At 51.3% G+C, this 20,990-nt stretch overlaps 1 protein-coding gene across 3 annotated transcripts in view; it reads right to left on the reverse strand.

Moving 5' to 3' along the window:
- Positions 1 to 9,069: 9,069 nt before the first annotated feature.
- Positions 9,070 to 20,990, reverse strand: part of DISP3 (dispatched RND transporter family member 3) — a 130,708-nt gene continuing 118,787 nt past the window's right edge. For 2 of the 3 annotated variants that reach the window (XM_062012851.1, XM_062012853.1), the window contains exons 13-21: positions 20,176 to 20,357; positions 19,614 to 19,744; positions 19,331 to 19,506; positions 18,253 to 18,379; positions 16,983 to 17,128; positions 16,497 to 16,656; positions 16,002 to 16,115; positions 14,858 to 15,024; positions 9,070 to 14,195 (exon numbers count right to left, since the gene is read on the reverse strand). In XM_062012851.1, coding sequence (XP_061868835.1) covers positions 13,833 to 14,195; positions 14,858 to 15,024; positions 16,002 to 16,115; positions 16,497 to 16,656; positions 16,983 to 17,128; positions 18,253 to 18,379; positions 19,331 to 19,506; positions 19,614 to 19,744; positions 20,176 to 20,357 — 1,566 coding nt within the window. In that variant the 3' untranslated portion in view covers positions 9,070 to 13,832. The remainder of the gene's footprint in view (positions 14,196 to 14,857; positions 15,025 to 16,001; positions 16,116 to 16,496; positions 16,657 to 16,982; positions 17,129 to 18,252; positions 18,380 to 19,330; positions 19,507 to 19,613; positions 19,745 to 20,175; positions 20,358 to 20,990) is intronic. The other variant, XM_062012852.1, reaches the window with a different exon arrangement.

Here is a 20,990-nt window from a genome sequence, read left to right on the forward strand (position 1 = left end):
GATAAAACTTATATAAACTCTTACATATGCTGATAAGATGAAAGGCTGTAATTGCCAGCTGAATTGTGTACTGACACAAGTAGCTCCGTGACATAAACGACAGGATTTCAGTGTCCTTGAATCCAAACCAACATACTGTGACAAGGCACCTTCCCATAAATCTATCTCTGGAGGTTCTTTTCAACACCTCTGGAAGCAGGGGTGATGCAAAGGGATGCAATAACAACTTCTCAGTTGCTATAAATTTCATCTTTATAGGATCACCCCCTACTTAAGGGCACCTTTCCACTTCCTAAAGAGCACTGATAGGAGGTAATTATAAACCTTATCTCACATGCTTTGGATCATCAGCTGGCATTCACAGCAAAGGCACATCTAAATGAGGTGTGTATGTGCATGGAGGGGGATATTCTCACCAAGTTTCAACACCCTGATCTTTTCATCCAACATCAATTTTTAATGCAGGAGGAATTTAATTTTGCAATACAAAGCTTGGAAGCACTAGAGTTTGTGTAAACAGCCAGCCACAGGCAGGCTGCACTCCACAAACACCAGCTGCCAACACGATCCATCTCCACAGCCAGTTAATTCTTGAGTTACTGTCCGTCGTGTTCAAAACAAGATCCCCCCCTGCACTCAGCTTCCCCAGCCCTGGTGCCCGATGACAGCACCCAGGGCACTGCTCAGGGCACTGCCAATTTAGACCATCATCTTGGTACAGCCCTGTCCTGCCTCACTGAGAAAGGGCCTCGTGGGAAGGCACAGGCAACTACAAGCCACTTCTTCCCTCACATGAGCATCTCCCCCCACCCCAGTTACTCAGCCATGGGGTGAGGACAGTAACTCCTAACACAGGAGGAATTCATTAGCATTTCTTATGCCTCACACATGGGAGTGACGAGACACAAAACCCCCACATCATCAATTTATTAATGCCAGCACAAGCCTACAGAAATGCTAAGCAAGCCAGTGGAGATGCTCCAGATGTGCTCCAGCAGGACACCAGTCTGGTCCTCCTGGCAACTAACACTTGACCAAGCTGAGACATCAAATGCTGACCTTCTGCCAGCACCTCGGGGCTCCAACCTTCACTCCCTGGGCTAATAGATATGAGCCAGTCAGGCTGTCCCCTAAAGCATTATCCACCACCACACAGGCAGGATGAAGTGACAGAAAAACAAGGAGAAAGAATGTCACAGAGAGATGGAAGCTGACACCAGAGTGGTGGCAAGGCTGGAGACTGGCTCCTAGCAGCAGCAGCAGCGAGCACGCTTCGCCTCGCCCTTGGGTTGGTCTCAGCCTCCAAGCAACCACGGCCTCACTTTTAATCCATTTGGGGACATATTGTTCCCTTACAACCATAATTAGAACTCAGCTGAATATTTTTTCCAGTGCTCTGAACTGCAAGGTTATTTAACAATACCAAATCAATCAGCTACCTTAAGGTACCACCTGGAGCAAACACACAGCAAAGGGAATTGACACAAAAAACATGCAAAGGCTGCATTCTTTCCCAGAGTTCTATCCTCCCTCCTCTTGCCACAGTGATGGAGACAGTCAGCACCTTTTTCTTGGGCAGATCAATACTGTACTTGAATGTGATCACCACTCCAATTATTGCCTCGTTTACAGAGGCATGGGTTTGCTCCTGCACACCTACCCCTCTCCTGAACAAACCCCATGCAAATGCTGCCCATTGAAACGGTACCTGTGGGAAATCATTAACCCACTAATTCGAAATCAATTTAAAGCCCATTTGCCTAATGACATGAGCACTGTAAATTATCTATAAATTGTTAATTTATGAGAATATGACATCAGAATTTTTGTTTTATTAATTGGCTCTTCCAGATGCAAAGTTATCTCTAAAGCTTTATAATCCATGTCTCTTGGTGAGCAAACATTAAAACCCGCTTAATAAGATGCCTTTTATGCCAAGAAAGAGTAAAATGAGTAAACCCGCTCTTGTGAACACTTCAGTATAAGGGTTTATGCATTCATCCTAGCAATTAGAGAAGGAGAAGTCATGGGGAGAGTGAAAAAAAAGATCTTTTGAGTGTCTGTTCACATGCTTGAACAAAATTTGTTCCAACTACATTTGCATTTTTCAGAGGCAAAATTCCTCCAAGTGCAGAACCACCAGCAGCCCAGGTCATCTCTCCCATCAGCCTTGTGCCTCCTTGGCAAGCACTCAGCCAGGCACAGGCTGAGCTCAGAACCTCACCTCTCAGCAAATATTTGAGCAACAGTCTCACTGGCCAAAGCATTAGCAGGAAATGATTGTCAAAGACTGTGTCCAGGGACCAGGTTGTGATTTCTTTGCTGATATCAGAGACTAACTTTTCTTATCTACTTCCAGTGTGGGAGTGCAGAGACCTTCCTCTGATTATTTTCTTGTAGTATCATGCACCCATGTTCACAAAATCAAGTATCTATTCAACTCACTCCTACTTCAGTCTCTCACTCCAGTTGGATCTGTATTTTTGAGCTCATGCAATACTCCAGGTCCTGAATTTCCCTCCTACCCCATGCAGCTGCTTGGGAACCAACTGCACACCCATCCCAAGCCACCCACAGCTATGAGTCCCTGCAGTTCCTCTGCCCCATGGTAACCAGGCAACATGACTGTCACTTTCAAATACTGGTACCTATCAACAAGAAAAGTGGAAAGAAATTGGGGTCTGATTGACCCAAAGGGCAAATAAATGCACTCAAGGCAACTGCAGCCAGCTCCCAGGCTGTCACTGCACACTGATCTACTGCAGATGAGTTTGCTGGTCCCAGCACTAACCTTTACTGAACAGTCAGAAAGAAAATCTCCAAGTGCACTATGGCCTTGACAGAAAAACAAAAAAACCCAGGGAGCACAACGATTTCAGCTGCAGTCTGCTGCCCAGCAAATCTTTCAGCACCAGATCCTCCAATTTCAGTACAATTTTAAGGGAAAAGGCAGCACATGAGGGAGGTAATGGGAGCTCAGCAGAGCCAGCCTGGGAGACAGCCAGGCAGCAGAGAGAAGTACTGCTCAGCAGTGCTTCAAACCCCCTATTTCCACCCAGGCAGAAAGGTAAAGCCACAAAATCTTTCCCAGATCAAGTGTCCAGCAGCAATTTGCAGATCACCAGGACAGGCTGCTTTCAGCTCCATCTCAAGAGAGGCAAGGGAGTGCCAATCTGGCTGTGATACTGCTCATTCCACCATAGTGCACACATGAGCCATGGGGTAAGCCAGCTCCACTCCCTCTTTTCTCTTACTGATTGTTTTAGGACCTGATTCAAAAATCCCCCCCAGCCAGCTTGAAGACTCTCTGGAGTACTTGTGTGCCATAATGAAAGCTCCTCCACACAGGGACCAACCACCCCTGTGCTTGAGCAGCAGCCAGCACGCACTAAAGCTCTTTTTGCCAAAATAGAAAGCTGCAGTCTCAAAGCTTCCCTCTTCCATTAATGCTCTATTTAAGTCTGAGTTTCAATCTGTCTGTATTACAAACCCACCCCCTCTCAGCAAACCCCCTTCCCAGACAGCCCTCCCCTCTTTCTCTGCTAAACACATACCAAATATAGAGCAGGGAGAACTTGTTGGGAAAAGAGAACTGTGATTTTAAAAAGCTTCCCCCTCCTTCATCTACTCCACAAACACACAGATCAAACTAGAGCTGCTTTGTTATTTGCCTTAACAGTTCCCAGCTCATTCCTCCACCACCATTCATTGCATAGCTCCTGCTGCTGGAGTGTGATGCTGGGAAGACCCTTCCTCAGGACCATGCCAAACCTCTCTGCAACCCCAGCAATACCCAGGCAGGACAGTGAAGAATGAAAGTGTGCTGGAACAAAAGCTGCCAGAGGAATGCTGGTCCTATTCCCCATCCCCTAGTGAAATCAATCCAGTCAGAAGAATTCCTGCCTGCTGATATGCTAATATTTTAAATGAGCTTTAACTGGTTTCCCAACACCTTGCCAGTCCTCATTGCTGTCAGCCCCACTGTGCTGCAACTGTGCCCTGCACCCCCACCCCTACAGCCCAAAGAGAAGAGACCCTGGCTCCCATGGATCTGTTCTGCTTGCTCCACTTGTACTCTGAATACACTTATTGTGGTGTGGAATCACAGCACTACTTCTCATCATTTCACAGTTCCATTTACAAGAAAACACCCTTCAGGTGGGGGAGAGCAGATAAGAAACCAGCAGTCCTTATGCTGGCTGCTCTTAGAAACAGCACGAAGAGAAGGGTGTGTGGGTGAAGGCATGTGTATGAGACTAGTGAGTCACACACCATCCTGAGCCAACTGCCACTGCTCTGCAGTTCTCACAGAGCTCAGTCCAAGAGTCCATCAGTATCTCTGCAGTGACTGAGTTGTAGGTAACATACCTGGTTGAGTTTTGCTGTTGTAGCTGCACAGCAGCAGAGGTGGCTGCTCAGGCTCACTCACCTCCTTCCCATTGAACACAAATCCCCCAATTTTGTGCTGGCATTAAATGAACATCTCATTTGTTCCAGCTCTCTGCTCACAGAGATGATGGCTTACAGTCCTTGGAGCAGCAGGATGATGTGCCTGTGCCTCAGGAGGGCCTTGTCCTCCCAGTAACCATCATTTTCCTCCTTGTCCCCACTCCCCCCCACCTCCCTTCAAGCCATAAGCTCCGCCAACAACACTGCCATGCCTCAGGTTGACTCAAAAAGACACCATCTGACCCATACTGCCTTATAACCAAACAGCAGGTAACACTACCAAGGACAAGAGCTCTGCAGTGTTCCAAGGAAGATAGCAGTTGTCTTCAGCTCTTGCTATACCCAATATTTTTGACCTCTCTCTCCCCTCAGATTTTCTCTCCCAACTACCACATCCCTCCCAGCTCATCCCTCCTGGAGAGAGGCAGCAGAACCCACAGCCTGGCGCAAAGGTTCTTGCGGTGAAAGCACCAGAGAACCTCAGGACTGTCTCTTCCCAGGTGCAACACGAGGCCTTGCCCAAAGCCCTGGGAACATCTTCCAGTTTATGTTTATTTTTCAGTGTGATCATCAAGCAAGACAGAAAAGAGACTCATCACCATCCATCACCAGCTTCATTGTTTAGTAATAAGATGTATTGCCCCCTCGCAGCAAAATAACACTCCAGCCAGAGCTCCCATTTGTTATGATCTGGCTGACTGGGACAGCTGTTCATGTCAATGCTGTAAACACTCCATTTGGAGCAGAGATAGCAAATTTTAAGTGCTAATAAATGGGACTGTGGGCTGCTGAGCACAGGAGAGGTGAGTGGCTGCTTCCCACCAGCCTTCCCTTCTCTGCCCGCTGAGCTGCCCTGGCTCTGCCCCACACATCCCCCGTCCCTGGCACAGCTGCCACCACAGAGTGCCCCCAAAAGTCAGCTGTTTGGTGGGCAGGGAGGGTTTGCTACCAGAGCCGGGGGGTAAGGCAGCTTTCTCAGCTTGGCAGGAATGGAGTCAGAGCAGCACTGTTGGTGCAAAAACTTATCTGTCTCTGTGTGCTGGGAGGGAGCTGAATCTGTTTGTTTGCTCAGACAGCAGAGAGAAGGCTTTCTGGAGAGCACTGGTGGACTTGACCAGTAGAATCTGTGGAGGACAAAATTCATGATTAGTTGGGTGTCTCTGACCTGGTGTCCTCTGTGCTTTCCAGGGTCAGAGGCATGCTTTTATTACCAGCTGCACAGACTGCTCAGCCCTAAAGCTCCAAAGCAGCAAAGGCTCAGCAAAACTGCAGCTCTGGCAGCAGCTGGAAGATGGTAACTGCATACTGGGGGGTTGGAAATGATCTGTCACCACACCAGATACCCAAACACACACTGAGGCAGTTCAGAGCATGCCTTCTCTCCCCACATGAGCAACACTGTGGCCAGTGTAGGCTCAGCAAGGGCAGAGTCTCTGCAGAGAAGCCTTGGATGATGCACAAGAGCCTTCTGGCAGCATCCATCAGTGGATTTCACTCAGGTCACAGCCTCACACATTAGACACAGGTGTCACTTCCATTTTGATATCAGGAAAAATTAAGCTTTAAGACATACAGACAAAGCATTGGCAAAATTCCATGATTTATCATGACTGTCATTCCAGGCATTCACAAGAGTCTGGGTTTATCCTTTGGCTCCCTTACAGCAGCTCCTTTGGGAGCTACATGAATACCAAGGGTAGGGGACAGGTCTGCTGCTCATTTACATCTACCCTCGGGAGGACTGCAAGGATATAAAAGTCAGCCCATCACCCACTGCAGCCAGCCTGAGGACCTCACAAGCAGCAGTTTACAACAGCATACAGTGGGGGAGCACTGTGTGTCATCCAGAGCTGGCTCAACAGCACTTTCAGGAAAAGAAAAAGCTGGTCTAGTTTTCCTGTAGTTCAGTCAGACCCTCAAACCTTTTTAGTTGTCTTCAGGCAGCACTGTGTCACTGTTTTTATGCTGAGCTCCTGGGGTAGAAAACTTACTCAAAAGAGATAAAAAAAGGCAACAAGAGATAGGCATCATGGGCCCAACATTGAGAGAAACATGGTTCACAAACCTTCCAAGTTCCCACTGCTTTGGGCTCACTGCAGCTCCTGCACTGGCTTTCAGCACAGGAAGGCCTGGCACCCAGCCTCTCTGGCTTGTGCTCCTCAGCATCCTCAGGCCTTGGGGAGCACGTAATAGCTCAATAAACAGCCGTGTGATTAAAGAAAGAGAGCATCCCAGAGGCACAGCTCCCCACAGATCTGCCAGAGCTCTGTTCACTGCTCCGGGGGCCACCAAGATGTGTCATCTGCGGGTTGACAAATTACCAGGGAAGGGAGGAGAGTGAGTCATCCTCTCTGACTGACCTTTGCGTCAGTCATCAAAGGGAGAAGGACTGTTCCTGAGCAACTCCGAATTGGGTAACGAGCCATGTGCAGCTCTGTGGAAACCAGCCAAGGGCCAAGCCCCAGCCCCATTCCACACAGGGCAACGCCTCCATCGGCACCATCCATGGGGTAACGTGCTCTGAGAGGGCGGGTGAGAGACAGTGAGCGCAGAACGGGGGAGAAAAACACCAGAGAGCAGGGCTGTGTGGGAGAATACACAAATTAAACCCGAGAAGACTCTTGTCGCCATCAGCACGGCTGATCTGTCAAGGATAAGGTTGAAAAGCCCCGTGTTAAGCCACCTGCAACAGAAGGCAGGAGAGGCGCGGGCCAGGCTGGGGAGCGAGGCCACCCCGAGGCGCCGCTCACAACTGAGGGCAGCACCGCCTTGGCAAGGCGGGGCCACAGGGTCAGAGCCGCTCCCGCCCCCTCATGGCAGCGGCTTCCCACAACCCACCCACCGGGAACCGCGCTGAGGAGCTGTGTGACGGCGGGGCCGGTGCCCCTCAGCGCCTCCTGCAGCTGTGTCATGGCGGCGGCCGTTCCCCCTCAGCGCCTCCCGCAGCTGTGTCATGGCGGCGGCCGTTCCCCCTCAGCGCCTCCTGCAGCTGTGTCATGGCGGCGGCCGTTCCCCCTCAGCACCTCCCGCCCTTTCAGAGCATCTGGGGGTCTGGGTTTGTGGGGGAAGGGGCACAAGGTGCATTCAGCAGCCCCTGAATGCTGGTGGAGCGGAGGGGAGGCGATGGAGACATCGCTGTGCCACAGCTTGACAGAAGACTGGGGGGAATTGGCTGTGTGTGATGAAGACTTCACACCAGACTCGCTCACCTGGAAGGAGATGGGGCTCTGCCAAATCACAGGCAGCAGGTTTCAGACCACGAGTGTTAGCACAGAGGCTGAGCCAGCAGCCCTGCATGGACAGGCTCCTGCAGACACAAACACGGGTCCTTCCCACCTCTGCCAGCTTGAAGTGAATAGTGAGCAGCTGCCACCCGGCATAATCCATCCACTGAGCCCCTGCCCCTGTCCCAAACTCTCTCTTGGCCCAGCAGCCATTTTCTGAAGGGCTGTGGGAACCCTGCCCATCTCTGCCTGTGTCTCCCTATGCCATGTCTCAGGGTACCCCCTTCCCGTGACACCATCCTCGCGTTTGGCAGCGCTGGGCTCTCACCGCTGCCAGGTGGTCCCACAGTCCTCCAAGGGAACACGTGTCTTCTCCCTGCTCTGCAGTTCACACGCAGCTCCCCACCAGCAGGGAAGGGAACGTCTGATGCACCTGCTCTTCGGGGCAAGAGGCTGAAATCTGTAGCCAGAACCAACTCCCTTCCAACTGTGCCTGGCAATTTCCCAGCAGCAGGTTTGAGCATAAACCCTCCCCTACCTGCAATCCACAACTGCTTATTAAGGGGACCTCATTCCTCCTTCCTGTGGATTCTGCATTTTTTTCTTTCTTGTCAGACTGTGATGCTGAGCCTTCCTGATATTTATTACAACAGGGGTTTCACCAGTAATTTTGGCCTCATCTGTTGAAGTAAGGGCTTGAAAACATGGGAGGCTTTTGCTGCAATGTGCCTTTGCTGCTGTTCTTTCCAGCAGCATCATAGCTGGGTGCAAGTGACAGGAGCTGGATGTGGAGAGCAGAGAGAAATAAATGCCTGGGTCCTCCTCTCGTCCTCCATGGATCAGTTCAGCATGGTCCTGGGAGGTGCAGAGCAGCACTTTGCTGCCTCAGCACAGGACACAGAGACAAACCCTTGACCAGAAGCTCGTGCCAGGCTCATTGTGAGAAACCACGATGCCACAGGAGGAAGAGGCAGATGAATCCCCTTCTCGTGGAGTCAGAGCAGAAGTGCAATCACCATGCACTGGAAGAAGCAGTGGAATGGAGGAGTCAAAGGCCTCCACGAAACTTGGCTGTAGCTCCTGCTTGCAGACCTGTGTGGGATTCTGAGCTGGGTCCAGACTATCAGCTTTTGTGGGTGTGCTAAGTTGGCTTCAAGGGGGCTGGATTTAATCAGCTGAGGCAGCCAATCTTGTGCATGTTGAGAACTGGTGCTGTGGCCTCACCTCCCCTGGCTGTGTGTACACAGCCCCCGTCACTGTCAGCACCCCCCTGGGCAGCACTGTGCTGAGGTGCCACAGGCACGGGATGAGTGAGGGACCCAAACATGCGAATGTCAAAATCTTTTATTTACAACAGTCTCCAAAAATCAAGGAACACTGAAAACAGTGAGGGCAGGAGACGACTTACAAAAGTGACACGCGTACGTTACATCAGGAATTGTGCTACGTCACTCTGGGAACCAACGCTCTGAGGTCTGCACAGGACGTGGGCAAACGGCAGTGCCCTCCCTCCCTGGCTCCTCGGGGTGCTCACACCCCTTCTCCCCTTGGCTTTTGAGCCATCCTTCCTCCCATTCATTCTTTTCTGCTTCCCCTTGCAAACCTTTCTGCTTATCTGCTTGTTTCTCTGCCTCTGGTCCTGGCTATCACCCTCCTGTCCCTTCCAGCAACTGCCCCAAGAAGGAGCGGAGGGGAGGAAGTCAAAGAACCGAGCAATGACGTCCATGGCTGGAGATGAGCCTTGAAAGACTTTCAGCTCCAGGACCCTGGGTGCTAAGGCAAGGCACAGCAGTCAGCAGAGGTCTTTGAAAAGCCTGTGAACTCTGGCTGCTGTGCCATCTGGAGTGAGCAGTGATTGCTGAAGGAGTAACCACCAGCCTGAATTTGTCCTGCCTGGCTGCAAATCACTCAGCACAGCTTCCCTGGTGGACAGTGTAGGAGGATTTATACATGTCATAGGGTGAAATCAAAAGCCTTTTATAACCTTACAGAAGGACAAGCTGCTCTGGGAAGAAAATTCAGTGCAAGACAAGATAAAAAAATTAGATGCTGTAACATAGAGCAACATCCCAGTTTGCTCCAGCAGAGACAAAGCCAGAGGTCTCTCAAGACCACAGCGTCAAGGTCCCAGTAGCTATGCCACATGTCCTTCTCCTTGGGCAGAGTTCCCAGGCCACCCTTGCTCTGGCATAGTTTCATATCCAGCAGGGACTGAGAAACACAGCTCTGTCCAGCCACTGATCTCCTTCCAGCATCTGCAGCCTGTGGAACTGCTGAGGTCCGTGGCCAGACCCTGTGTGAAGCCAACGCCTCAAGAGGCATCAGGGCATAAGGAAGCAAACACAGCAAGGAGACCTGGGGCTCTTCCTTCCTCTGATACTGATCTTTGCAGATTGCATCAGCTCTGTTCCTTCTTGTTCCAAAGCTGATTTCAACAGGGCTGTTGTGAGCAGAGACTCCATCCCTGAGTATCCACAGCCTTGATCTCTCTCAGCAGCTCCACTGAGGGCAAGGAGCAGCAGCATGACCCCTCTGCATACACCACAGAGCTTCAACACAGGGGAGCAGTGCCCTTCTGTGACTGCCCTGGGCTGGCAGGGGGAGAGCTTCTGCTCAGGACAGGACCCACTCCAGCTTGCAGGAGACAGTTTCTAAATGAGCCCCATGATGGCACATTAGCATCAACTTTTCAGAATACAACCCTCAAACCAGCATTCACTAGAAATAAAGGAGTGGGTAGCCAATAGAATTGTGCTGTAACTGAGAGCTTGTGTACATTTCTTCTTAACTGCAGCAAGAGTGTTTTAAAGTGGAAAATGAGAGCATTCTCTTCAAAGTAAGGCTGGTCTGCTCTGTTCTGCTGTGTTCTGCTGCTTAAAAGCATTAAACCCAATCGCTTCCTATGAACATTTTAAACTCCTTAGCTTCCTCTGCCTGAGAACTTCTCCCTGAGACTATCTCCAGCCAATTTTAGTCCAGACCCTGAGCACTTTAGGCACAAGCAGCCTAAGAGAAGGCTGTACCTTACTTAGCAAGATGACAGGCCCCAGGAGATGGTCTGGAAAACAGGAGTCATCAGAGAAGGAATATAGGCAGGGATGTGGGAGGAACTAATTTAGGGCAAGCATCTGGTCCCAGCACAGTGCCAGACAGGTGAAGCTTTTTATTGCTCCCAGCATCTGCCTCAGAGCACTGCTTCCCAGCAGGGCTGGCAGCCCCACCTTCACATTTGCTCACATAAACCCATCCATTTTCTTACCTTTAGAATTTTATGAGTATTTGCTATTCCCAGGAAGGATGCTGCCTACATAGAGATGGCTGTACACATCTGTTACTGATTTACTGTCTCCACAGATGCCTGGGGAGATCAGGGTCTGGGCCCCACCTCTAAGCCTCTTTCACTCACATGAAGAAAGCACCAGCCACCTTGACCACAGAGCTGTGGAGTGAAATGGTGATGGGGCAAATTTAAGACTTGAGTGTCATGACTGTTTAATCAGGTTTTCAGCTTACCAACATCCAGTGAGTCCACCTAAGATCATCTCCTTTTTCTTTGGTCATCCTACTACAATCTGGAGTAAGTTCCTCATCCTCTCCTTGTCTCAGCTTTCTTGCTCAGTCTCTTATTCTCCTTTCTGAACCATTCCAGCCATTGCTCTGCCAGCACCACCTTGGACAGAAAAGGACAAGGAGATGCCCTGCTCCTAGTGCCAGCCAGCCCTTCTGCCCTGAGGGAGCCTGGGCTGGCCAGAGAGGACAAGAGGGAATGACAGCTTGTCCTTTCCCCTGTCTGCTCCAGAAAACAGGACAGACCCTATCAGATGGCAAGAACTCCGTTATTTCTGTGTGCAGATCAGACACTGCCAGATCAGACTCAAGAGACATAAAAGGTTTTACACTACTTTGAAATTAATCTTTGTCTTCCAAGAGTGGCTGAATGAATGGTTGCAGCATGGTGTGTCCAGAAGCACTCTGGAGGTGGGGGTACGTAGCCTCCTTATAGTGAGCACAAACACAGGACACCAGAGGTTGAAAAACTTTGCAGGATTCAAAGCACATCTATGCCTAGTCTTAGAGACCTGTCAAGATTTCTTCTTTCCATAGAAGGAATGTCTTCCTCTAAGGGTGCACTCAGCACCTTTATAACTTGCCCAGTGACCTGGAAATATCCATTGGCTTTAATCACCCCAAGGTGTTTGAAGCCTTATCTAAATTCAGGTCAAGCCACCAGCCAGAGCATCCTTAGCAGCAGCATTAGGGGCTACCTTGCTCTCCCCTTCAACATCCATACAGGTCTCATGGGGCTGTACATCATTAGCTCACTGCCCTCCATGCTTGCTGCCACTTGGGAGTTCTCAGGGGAGCATATAGGGTCATACACTGCTGAAACTCAGCTGCACTGTGGGCTGCCAAGGAAGAAGCCAGGTCTGTTCTGCTCATGCTGTCACCACCCTCACTGCCTGCAGCAGGATTGCTCTGGATTTCCCCTGGCATCAGAGTCCTGTCCTGGCACTCCTCTCCAGTTGACACCTCGAGGAACCTACTTGAGGAACAAACACTTGATCCCACTTTCCAGGGGTGACGTGACATGAAGGTGTCAGACTGGCAGGGATCAGAGCAGTGATACCTGAGCCAAGCAGAAGCAGCTGCTGGTCTGTCTCAGCAGCACAATGCCCAGAACTTGGCTGTCAGTGGGGACAGGCTTCCTGGAATTTCCATCTTAAAGAGGGAGTCAGTCCAGACAGAGAACACAAAGCCACCAGGGACATGGAATCTGCAAACTAATGGAGCCAGGCTGCTTTCTGTCCACCCCTCCATCGGCATCACTGTAAATAACGTTTAATGCGTCTCCTCGTGGGCCCAACTCCCCCCCTCTGCTGAGGACCAGATGTGCTGCATATCCCTGCACACCCTTAGCTATTTCAATTTTAAAAATATGATAGAATCAGTGATGCTTAAAATGTACTTGTTAATGGCACCAGTTTGCTATTTCATTTTCCTTTAATATAGACCATCTGCTGTGGGGAGGCAGCAGGCGCAGGCTGAAGCTCCGCTGCCCTCCCGTCTCCTCCCATCTCTGAAGGGTGTCAGAGCTGCTGTGGAGGATGCACCAGGGTTTATCTGTGCATGCCACCAGGTATGGGCTCTACCTGGCTCCAGGGACTAGCTCATCCTCAGGCTGAGCTGACTGCCATGACCGAAAGGTTCTGCAGGGACCTCCAGGATGTTTTCTCTCTGCCATGAAGAGCGAAGGCTGGTGAGGCCACACACTGAGCAGGGGGGGAATTGTGGGACTGGCATTGGTACTGCCTTGGCCTCACCACTGTGATGAAGGGGAGGAGGCCAGGCTGCCAAGGGCACTGACTGCATTCCTGAGGGCTGCTCACAGACCCAAGAGATCTCAGCCAAAGGTGCACTGTGCCTTCAGATGAAGGGAAAAGCCACGTGTCCTGACACTCTCCATGAATGCTAAAAGTAGGTCACTGCCCGTGCTACCACCCAACATCTCTACTTGGGATCCCCCTGTGACACCCATAAGAGCCCCTGTGCAGCGAGTTCACTGCTGGTCGAGCTTGGGTACAAGGTATAGCCTGGAGGTCCAGCCACCGCTGCTTCCCAGGCCTGTCCAACAGCTCACTGCTGCTACCCAAGGCTCGGGTAATGAGGACCAAGCTCGGCATGAGGGCAGGACATCACCTCCCGAGTCATCCTTGCAGTGCTGACCCTGGCCAAGGGGAGGGGAGGGACAGAGGGAAGGGTTTTGCAAGGGATCAGGTGACCTTCCAAACTTGTCCCCGTTTAGCTCTGCGGTTCCAGAAAGATGTTTCCTTACAATAAAAAACAAAAGAAAAAGAAAAGGAAAAAGAAAAGCAAAGCAAAGCAGAAAGAAAACTGAGAGGAGACCTCCTCCCCTCCTACTCAGGGGCTGAGGTATCCCCTGGGCAGCCCTCACTGTCCGTCATCCAACCATCACTACCCAAAATAAATACAAGTTTAGAGCAAAACCCATTACAAAATAAAGTGCATCTGGAGTCAAAAATCTTCTGGGAAAAGGGGATTTTTTTCCTCTTTCTTTTTCTTACAAAAAATATCCTTTAAAAAAAAAACAGACAAAAAGAAAAGGAGCGAGAGGACAGAGCACGTGGCTCAGCACAGGCCCTACAGGGCCGTCCCGTTAGGGAGAGGGAGCTTAAATCCGCTCTTGAGCAGGACGAGGCAGAGGCACAGGCCCAGCAGGCCGGCCAGAAGCACCCCCAGCACAGCCTTGAGGCACGAAGTCCTGCTGCGGGTGAAGGTGCCGGGGCCCATGACGCTCAGCAGGGCTGTGCTCACAGTTAGCGTGTACAGGATGGAGACTCCGGTGTTGAGGGCCACGATCTTCCCAAACTTAGCGAAAGGGGCGATGATGCAGAAGAAGAGCGGGACGGTGGCGATGACGGTGGTGACGGCGCTGGAGACGATCGCCACCCCCACGTGCCGCACGGCTTCCATCGTCCGCCACTGCCGGCACGCCGTGGGGTCCTGCCGGAGGGACAGCGGGGTTAAGGGCGACTGAGGACGAGCACTGACGGCTCACAGCGTCCTGGTCTGGGAGCTCACGCAGTCTCTGAGCACACTGGGCAAAGGGCTGGGAGGTTTGGCAGCCAGTGGAGGCAAAGTCTGCTGGGTTTCGTGCCTCCTTTCAGCCACAGCAGAGTAACGGCTGCGCCTACACAACACAGGCAGCGCACACACACTGGCCCTGGGATCAGAGATCCTCAAGCTTTTGTGGTCTCCATTTCCCAAAAAGCAAAAGACATTAACAAGGTCAAAGAAGACCTGGAGGTCCAGCACAGCACAGCAAAGCAATCTGCAGAGCCTACAGAATGAGCACAGGGCCATTCCGGCACTAGACTCTCTTCCCTGGACATGACAAGGGGTTGCTTTGGACACAGCTGTGGCCAGGAAGAAAGGGACAACCATGTGGGTTGGACCCTCAGCTGGGTTTCCTGTACTTAGGTACAGAAGCTCGCATCAGTCTCTGACCAGTCGGGTGGGGAAGCAGCGAGCAGCCCAGGCACACCGTGAGGGTGGCAGGACACATCCCCCCTTGCCCATCATGCCTTAGGTCCTGCCTCGCAGCCAAGTGGCACAGGGGGCGTGAGGGAGGATGGCTGCAAAGTGATAGGAAGGAAAGAGCTCACCTCTGCCTGGTGCAGGGGCAGGTTTTCTCCTGCCAGCAGGTAGCCCTCCACCAAGTGCACACAGTAATCGACAGAGGAGCCAACGAGGATGGAGAGGGAAATGGCTTCCACAGCTCCCATCTCCCAGCCAGACCAGTACATGATGGTCACCACCAAGCAGACCACCCCTGTGTGAAGAAGCTCACGTTAGGCAAATTTAAAGGACCCTGAGACTGCTGCCCAGGCCTACTGATGCCAATCAGTCCCTGGGCAATTTGGGATTATAGCCCTGCAGGTCTGCACGCTCACCAGTCTGAATCTTGTACACACTGCCTCCTGCCACAGAGGCAAACACTTCCCACTTCCCTGGCCTTCCCTTGCCCCAGGGACCACTGGATAATGGTAATCAGACTGGCTGGGGGTACTGAGGCATCCAGTGAAATACGAGGCAAAGTGGCAGGCTGATGCTAAAGGAATCCAAGCAAGCCAAAGGTGCATGTGTGCACACGAGGAAGAGAGCCATTTGTTTTGCTTGCTGGAGTTACACAGAGGCTGAGCACATGCACAGGTTTTTCTCACAGGCAAGAGTGATGTTCATGAGTCATGTGTGGGAGACTGAGTGGTTTTAAAATGACACATTTGGTTTTTAAAATGAGAAGTACAGCAACACACTTAGAGCACAATATCGTCAAATCACCAGCCAGGGAGAGGGAACTATTTACAAATTTGCTTCAAATACTAACAAAACTGCTAAAATATTCAGCTTTTAAAATCTCCCACTGCTTGGAAACAGCAGCCATGGTGCAGATCCTTGGGAAGTAGTGCAATTGTTATTCAGAGCATGTGGGATTTAATCACATTATTATACATAACAGGCAGGGATGGCATTTGTGTAGCTAAACCCCTTATTTAAACAAATAGAGGGATTGTGTAGATAAAACACACTGGGAATTAGACACACAAATCTACTTTCCCAATGAGGTTCCTGTGCATTTGTTGAGTTTCTCCTGTTCACCTAGGTATATCAGGGCTGGCTCCTGGAAAGCCAAAAGGCTTTACACAGAGTAAGAACAATTCAGTTCAAATCACTGGAGACTCAGCAGTGCCACAACCCACCAATTTCACACAAAGGGAGAGCTTAACACATTGGAATTGGTGTGTTTACCTAAAATGCTGAGCAGCACTGGCAGCAGGAGGAGGATGTGAGTGGTAAACACAGCCACTGCAGCCACACAAATAACCAGGGAGAGGACCAGACCATACAGGGCACTCTGCACTCCTGCAAGAAAAGAGCCAGTGAGTTTGACTGCTGGAAGGTGCCAGCTGGCATGAGAAAGGCATCGTGTCCTTGCTGCAAACAAGGCAGGAAGGGGCTCCCACTGGGGCAGATGGGAAGAGGAGGATGAAAGTGGAAAGCAGGTCAACAACTTCTTGCCTCCCACTTCAGCAGGGGAGAGTCCCTTCCCTTCTCTATTTCCCTGGGCTCTGCCAAGGACTTCCATAGCATGTGCTGCTTGGGGCAGAAACAGGCTTTAGGTTTGCACAGCAATGGTAAGGGACTGAAGATACAACACGTGCCCATCACATGGGACAGAGTGTGCTGTGAAGATGTGTCAGAGAGTGTGGGCTCCTCAGGGAGAGAAACATGGCAATCACTTGCCTATAATCTCCATGAAGATCTGCTTCCAGTGCTCACAGGTCTGGAAACCATGTCGGAGAGCAGAGCCCTCTGGGAAGAGCTGGAGTTGCTGCTGCAGGAATGTCTCCCATTTCAGGTAGTCAGCATATGTCTGGAAGGAAGATTTCCCTTTGTAGGTTGTCTGTAACAAGATGAACATGTTACTCTTGCACCCTTCTTTTTAGGGCAAGGGAAGAAACAGAACAAGCCATCTGGAGTTGCAGCAGCAGGTAGGATTGGCAGTGGCAGATGGGCAAGGCTGCCACCAGCCTTCTGCCCGAGCTCTCGTGGTAAGAGCAAACTTTGGCAGAAGCAGCCACTTCTAGCAACTTGTGAATGCAGCAAGGCACACACACTAACACACACGTCTGCAAATGAAAGTGGCCAGTGCAGGAAGAGCAGAGCTAAACCCCTAGGGGTCAGAAGAACAAACTGTCACAGGGATAGATGGGGATAGATGGTGCTCACCGATTCAAACGCCATGGAGATCCACTGCACTTTCCCATCCTTCACCCCCACTGCCCCATGAGACAGCTGTCCAGGCAGCAGGTTGGGCTCAGGGATGTTCTTGCACTCAGGGTGCAACATCTGCAGAAAGGAGGAGATGCTGTAACCTGGAGAGAAAGAAAGAGCAAGGTATGAAGGACAGAACAGGGAAAGGAAACGTGTTATTGCAAGGAGGGAAACACAAACCACAAGAGAATGCTGCAGCCCCCATTTGTCAGCAGCTACTTCCCCTTGCAATCTGACTTGCCAGAGCCCTTGAGGTCTCAGCTGCCTCTAGCTTGAAAGCACACTCTGTGCCACCAGCACTGGACAGGACACTACCACTGCTGTTTGTGCCCAGCTGTCAGGAAGCAGTACAAGCAGCAAGTGCTGAGGAGCTCTCTGCCTCTGCCTCTGCCTGGCAGGGATTTTCTCCAGGCAAGAGACTGGCTTTTGGCCTGAAGCCAAGATTCACTTCTTAGACTCAGCTCCACAACCTTGTGACCTCAAGCTGGAATTCTGGGACAGTCACTGGTTAGGTATATGAAGCCACAGGGGCACTGAGGAGCCTCATCACAATGAGGTCAGGTATGATTTGCTGGTTATTCAGGAGCTACTGAGAAGATATTTACTTGTCCAAGTGTATCACAAGCAATACCCATGACTGGAAAGAACAGATGCAATTCTGTTCTGTTCTTCACTGGATTATGCCCTGAAGAATATGCCCAGTATCTTGGGAGTTAAAGGGAGCATTTTTCTTTCATCTCCCAGAAAGCATGACCAGGGGCATGTTCTAGAGGGTAAAGCTGCCCTGGGGAGAAAAGGAGGCAGCAAGGAGCAGCTGGTCTTTTTGGTTTGCTGTTGAGGATCCCAGCTCAAACACACACAGCTGGAAGCAGAGCTGCAGAACAGGCATCTGATGTTCTTGCCCCACTCACTGTGCATTTCTCATACCCAAAACAGTTGGCACAACACAGGGAAGCATGAGGTGAATGGGCCATGGAGACGGGAGCCATGACTTAAGCCAAGTGGAAACAGGCAGAGCTGTGCTACAGCCAGGCCAGGAGTGCTGACTGCTGAGAAACACCTCTCCCCTCTGCATTTATCAGTGACTGGTCCCTCCCTTTGCTTTCTCTGCTTCAGCACGCTGGGATCTGAAAGTTTAAAAGCCCTCAGCAGCCACACTCCTCAGACTGTCCACCCAGGGACCCAGGATTTCCCCATGGGCTCTGGCTGATGTTATCCTGCCTACCTGAGGGCAGGCACTGAGCCCCTCCAGGCTTCACCAGCTCGGTGTTGCTGGCGATGGCTTTGCAGAGCCGGCACAGGTTGCCAATCTCTTTGAAGAGGTCGAAGCTGTCATCGTAGATAACGCTGCCCTTTCACAAGGAGACACAACCATAAGAGCACCACACGTGAGGCATATACACACCAACTGGCACAAGGAGGCAGAAGCTGAGTCCTTCCTGGCTACACAGCCTGAGACTAGCTTGTACAGCCCACCAGATCTTTGCCTCACCAGATAACCCAGGAAGAAGCCCCATGCTCTCCCCACAAGCACCAGCTCCCTGCAAATTGAGGTAGTACACCAGCAGCACTGATACATCAACAGCCACCGTGCCATGCCCAACATCACTAGGGTTTGCCTAAGGAGCAGCTCTGATTCCCTCACAGTGTCCAAGCACAGAACTCCAGCTGTCTGCCCACTGCACTGCCTGCATTTTGTACTGTCCCTCCAGAGGAAGCTGGCAAAGGCTGATTCTGCACAGAGCCCCCGAATCAGAAGGCAGGAAGCACAACAGAAAGCTGCAGCACATCTGCCAAGTAACCAAAGCTAAGTATCGTTCTTCTGGGGAAAGGCTATGGATGTGTGAAGGTATCAGATCTGGGACATAGGCTCTTCCATTTAGTTACCATTCCCTGGAGTAACTGATTTGTACTTTTTCATGTTAATGTCTCATAACAAGATAAACTGTTCTAGAAAAGTATCAGTACCCCAGATCTTGGGTGTGTAGCGAGATCTGTACACAGAGCTCAAGATGGGCTTGCTTCTGAAATCCCCAGGAAAGACAGATTTAGACTCAAAATTAGAAGGTTAGATATTGCACTCAGAAAAGGATTTTCTGCCAGGTCTGAAGTGATTTCAGTGAGGGCTTCCTGATCTCTGTTAATTGTCAATTTGCCAAGACAGAACTGTACCTCTGCCTCACCACAGTGCTCCGACCTCTGCTCTTCTGTCTGCCTAGAGCACCAAGCCATGGGATTAACTAAGCACCACCCAGGGCTGCACAGCCCCGAGCTGCCTGTGCAGCAGGCCAGCAGGTGTGTACCATGTCTCCGATGACGTGGTTGTCCGGGCGCCGGGTGCGATTGACGCCCCTGATGCCGAACACCACGAACACCATGGCTCCCGTGTCCACCAGCGGCCGCGCCGCCGGCTTCCCGCAGCCCGTGTTCATGCAGGGGTTGAATCCTGAAGTTGCTGACGGCTTTGCTTTGGGTGCTGCTGTCAAACACAGAAGAAAGGTTAGGTGAGAAGGTGGCAAAAGAAGAAGGGCCTGTCTCTCTGGCCCTGAGAGCCAGATGTGGCTGAATGGGTTCTCCTCAGCTTACCTTTCTCACTGGGAACGTAAAGGATGCCCTTGGTGGGTCCATCTGGGCTAGAGCTGAGGAGGCAGCCTGGAGGTGCGACACACACTCGGCCATGGTAAGGGGGCTTGTGTGACTGGGCAAAATACAGTTTCCTGTGCAGCAAAGAGAGTTTGTTATGGGGGACCAGAAGTTGTAAAGGTGTGTCCAAAGCATTACAAAGAAACAGATGTTCTCAGGGACAGAAGGAAAGGAAAAGGTGAGCAACTCTAGATCTGGATCCTTAGCCGTTGCATTTTCTGTGCTGCCTGTTCAGCCCAAAAGTTCAGGTGGGCAAGGGCAAGACCAAGACCAGCAATGTCTTTCTGCCACCCAAAGAAGCCCTCAGTCACAGTCCTGCACCTGCCAAGCCTGTGGTGCTACGGGCCTGCAAAATGACCTTGCAAGGATGGGGCACATTCGCAGCAAAACAAGTCCTGGGGCCATGGATGGCACCAACCGAGGGCAGGACTGGTGCTGGACATTGGGCAGCCCACACCAGTCCCTGCTTTTGCTGTCTGGCCCCAAGGGGACCCTGGAAAGTTACCGCGTTCGCTGCTGCTCCTTGGCGGCCACGTAGAAACTGAAGTCGAACTTCCAGCCTCTCTTGGTGTCACAGGACAAGGTGGTCATCATCCACTTCCTGGGGCTCGTCTGCTTAAGCAGCCCTACTGTGGACACACAAGCTGTCAGCTTCCTGGTGAAGTTACCGAAAGGCACTCTATACACCTAAGCAATGGATTAATGAAAACAGACACTTAACTCCACAGGGTTGCAGGCTGGTGCAGATCAGCATCACACACTCCCCTCCTCCCTGAGCACTGCACAGCCACACAGAATGAGCACTGCAGGCACAAACCCAGCCAGCCCCCAGCCCACCTCCTTCCCAGGGTTGGCCAGGGTGTGATGGGGCCCCTCACCACCCCCATTCTCTGTGGCCTAAAGCTGAATGGTGGCTGCTCTACCCAGCGTGAGGGACATCAGAAAGAGAGTCCTCGTGGGGGGCAGGTGTCCAAAATAGCCTCTGCACAGTGTTGCCTGCTTGCCTGTGTCTGTGGATGGACAGAAGGAGACAGTGGGAAGCAGGAACCCAGCTGTCTCAGCAGCAGTTTCTATGAGAATGAGCTCAGCCAATGATACCAGGCCTCATCTGATCTCCACAGACACCCACGCTCTGCTCCCATTGCTGACAGTCACATCACAACAGCAACAGAAAATTACTGGGGCACTGTGAGACAATCTTTAACCATGCCAGGCACAATGCCCCCAGTGTTAGCTACCTTACTGCAATGCCCTGTACATCTCACACTGAGCTACTGAGGACCCCGTGGAGAGGCAGGAGGAGGCTCTTGTGCTCACCTG

The sequence above is a fragment of the Colius striatus genome, chromosome 21, assembly GCF_028858725.1.
Source record: "Colius striatus isolate bColStr4 chromosome 21, bColStr4.1.hap1, whole genome shotgun sequence".
NCBI classification, from domain to species: Eukaryota; Metazoa; Chordata; class Aves; order Coliiformes; family Coliidae; genus Colius; species Colius striatus.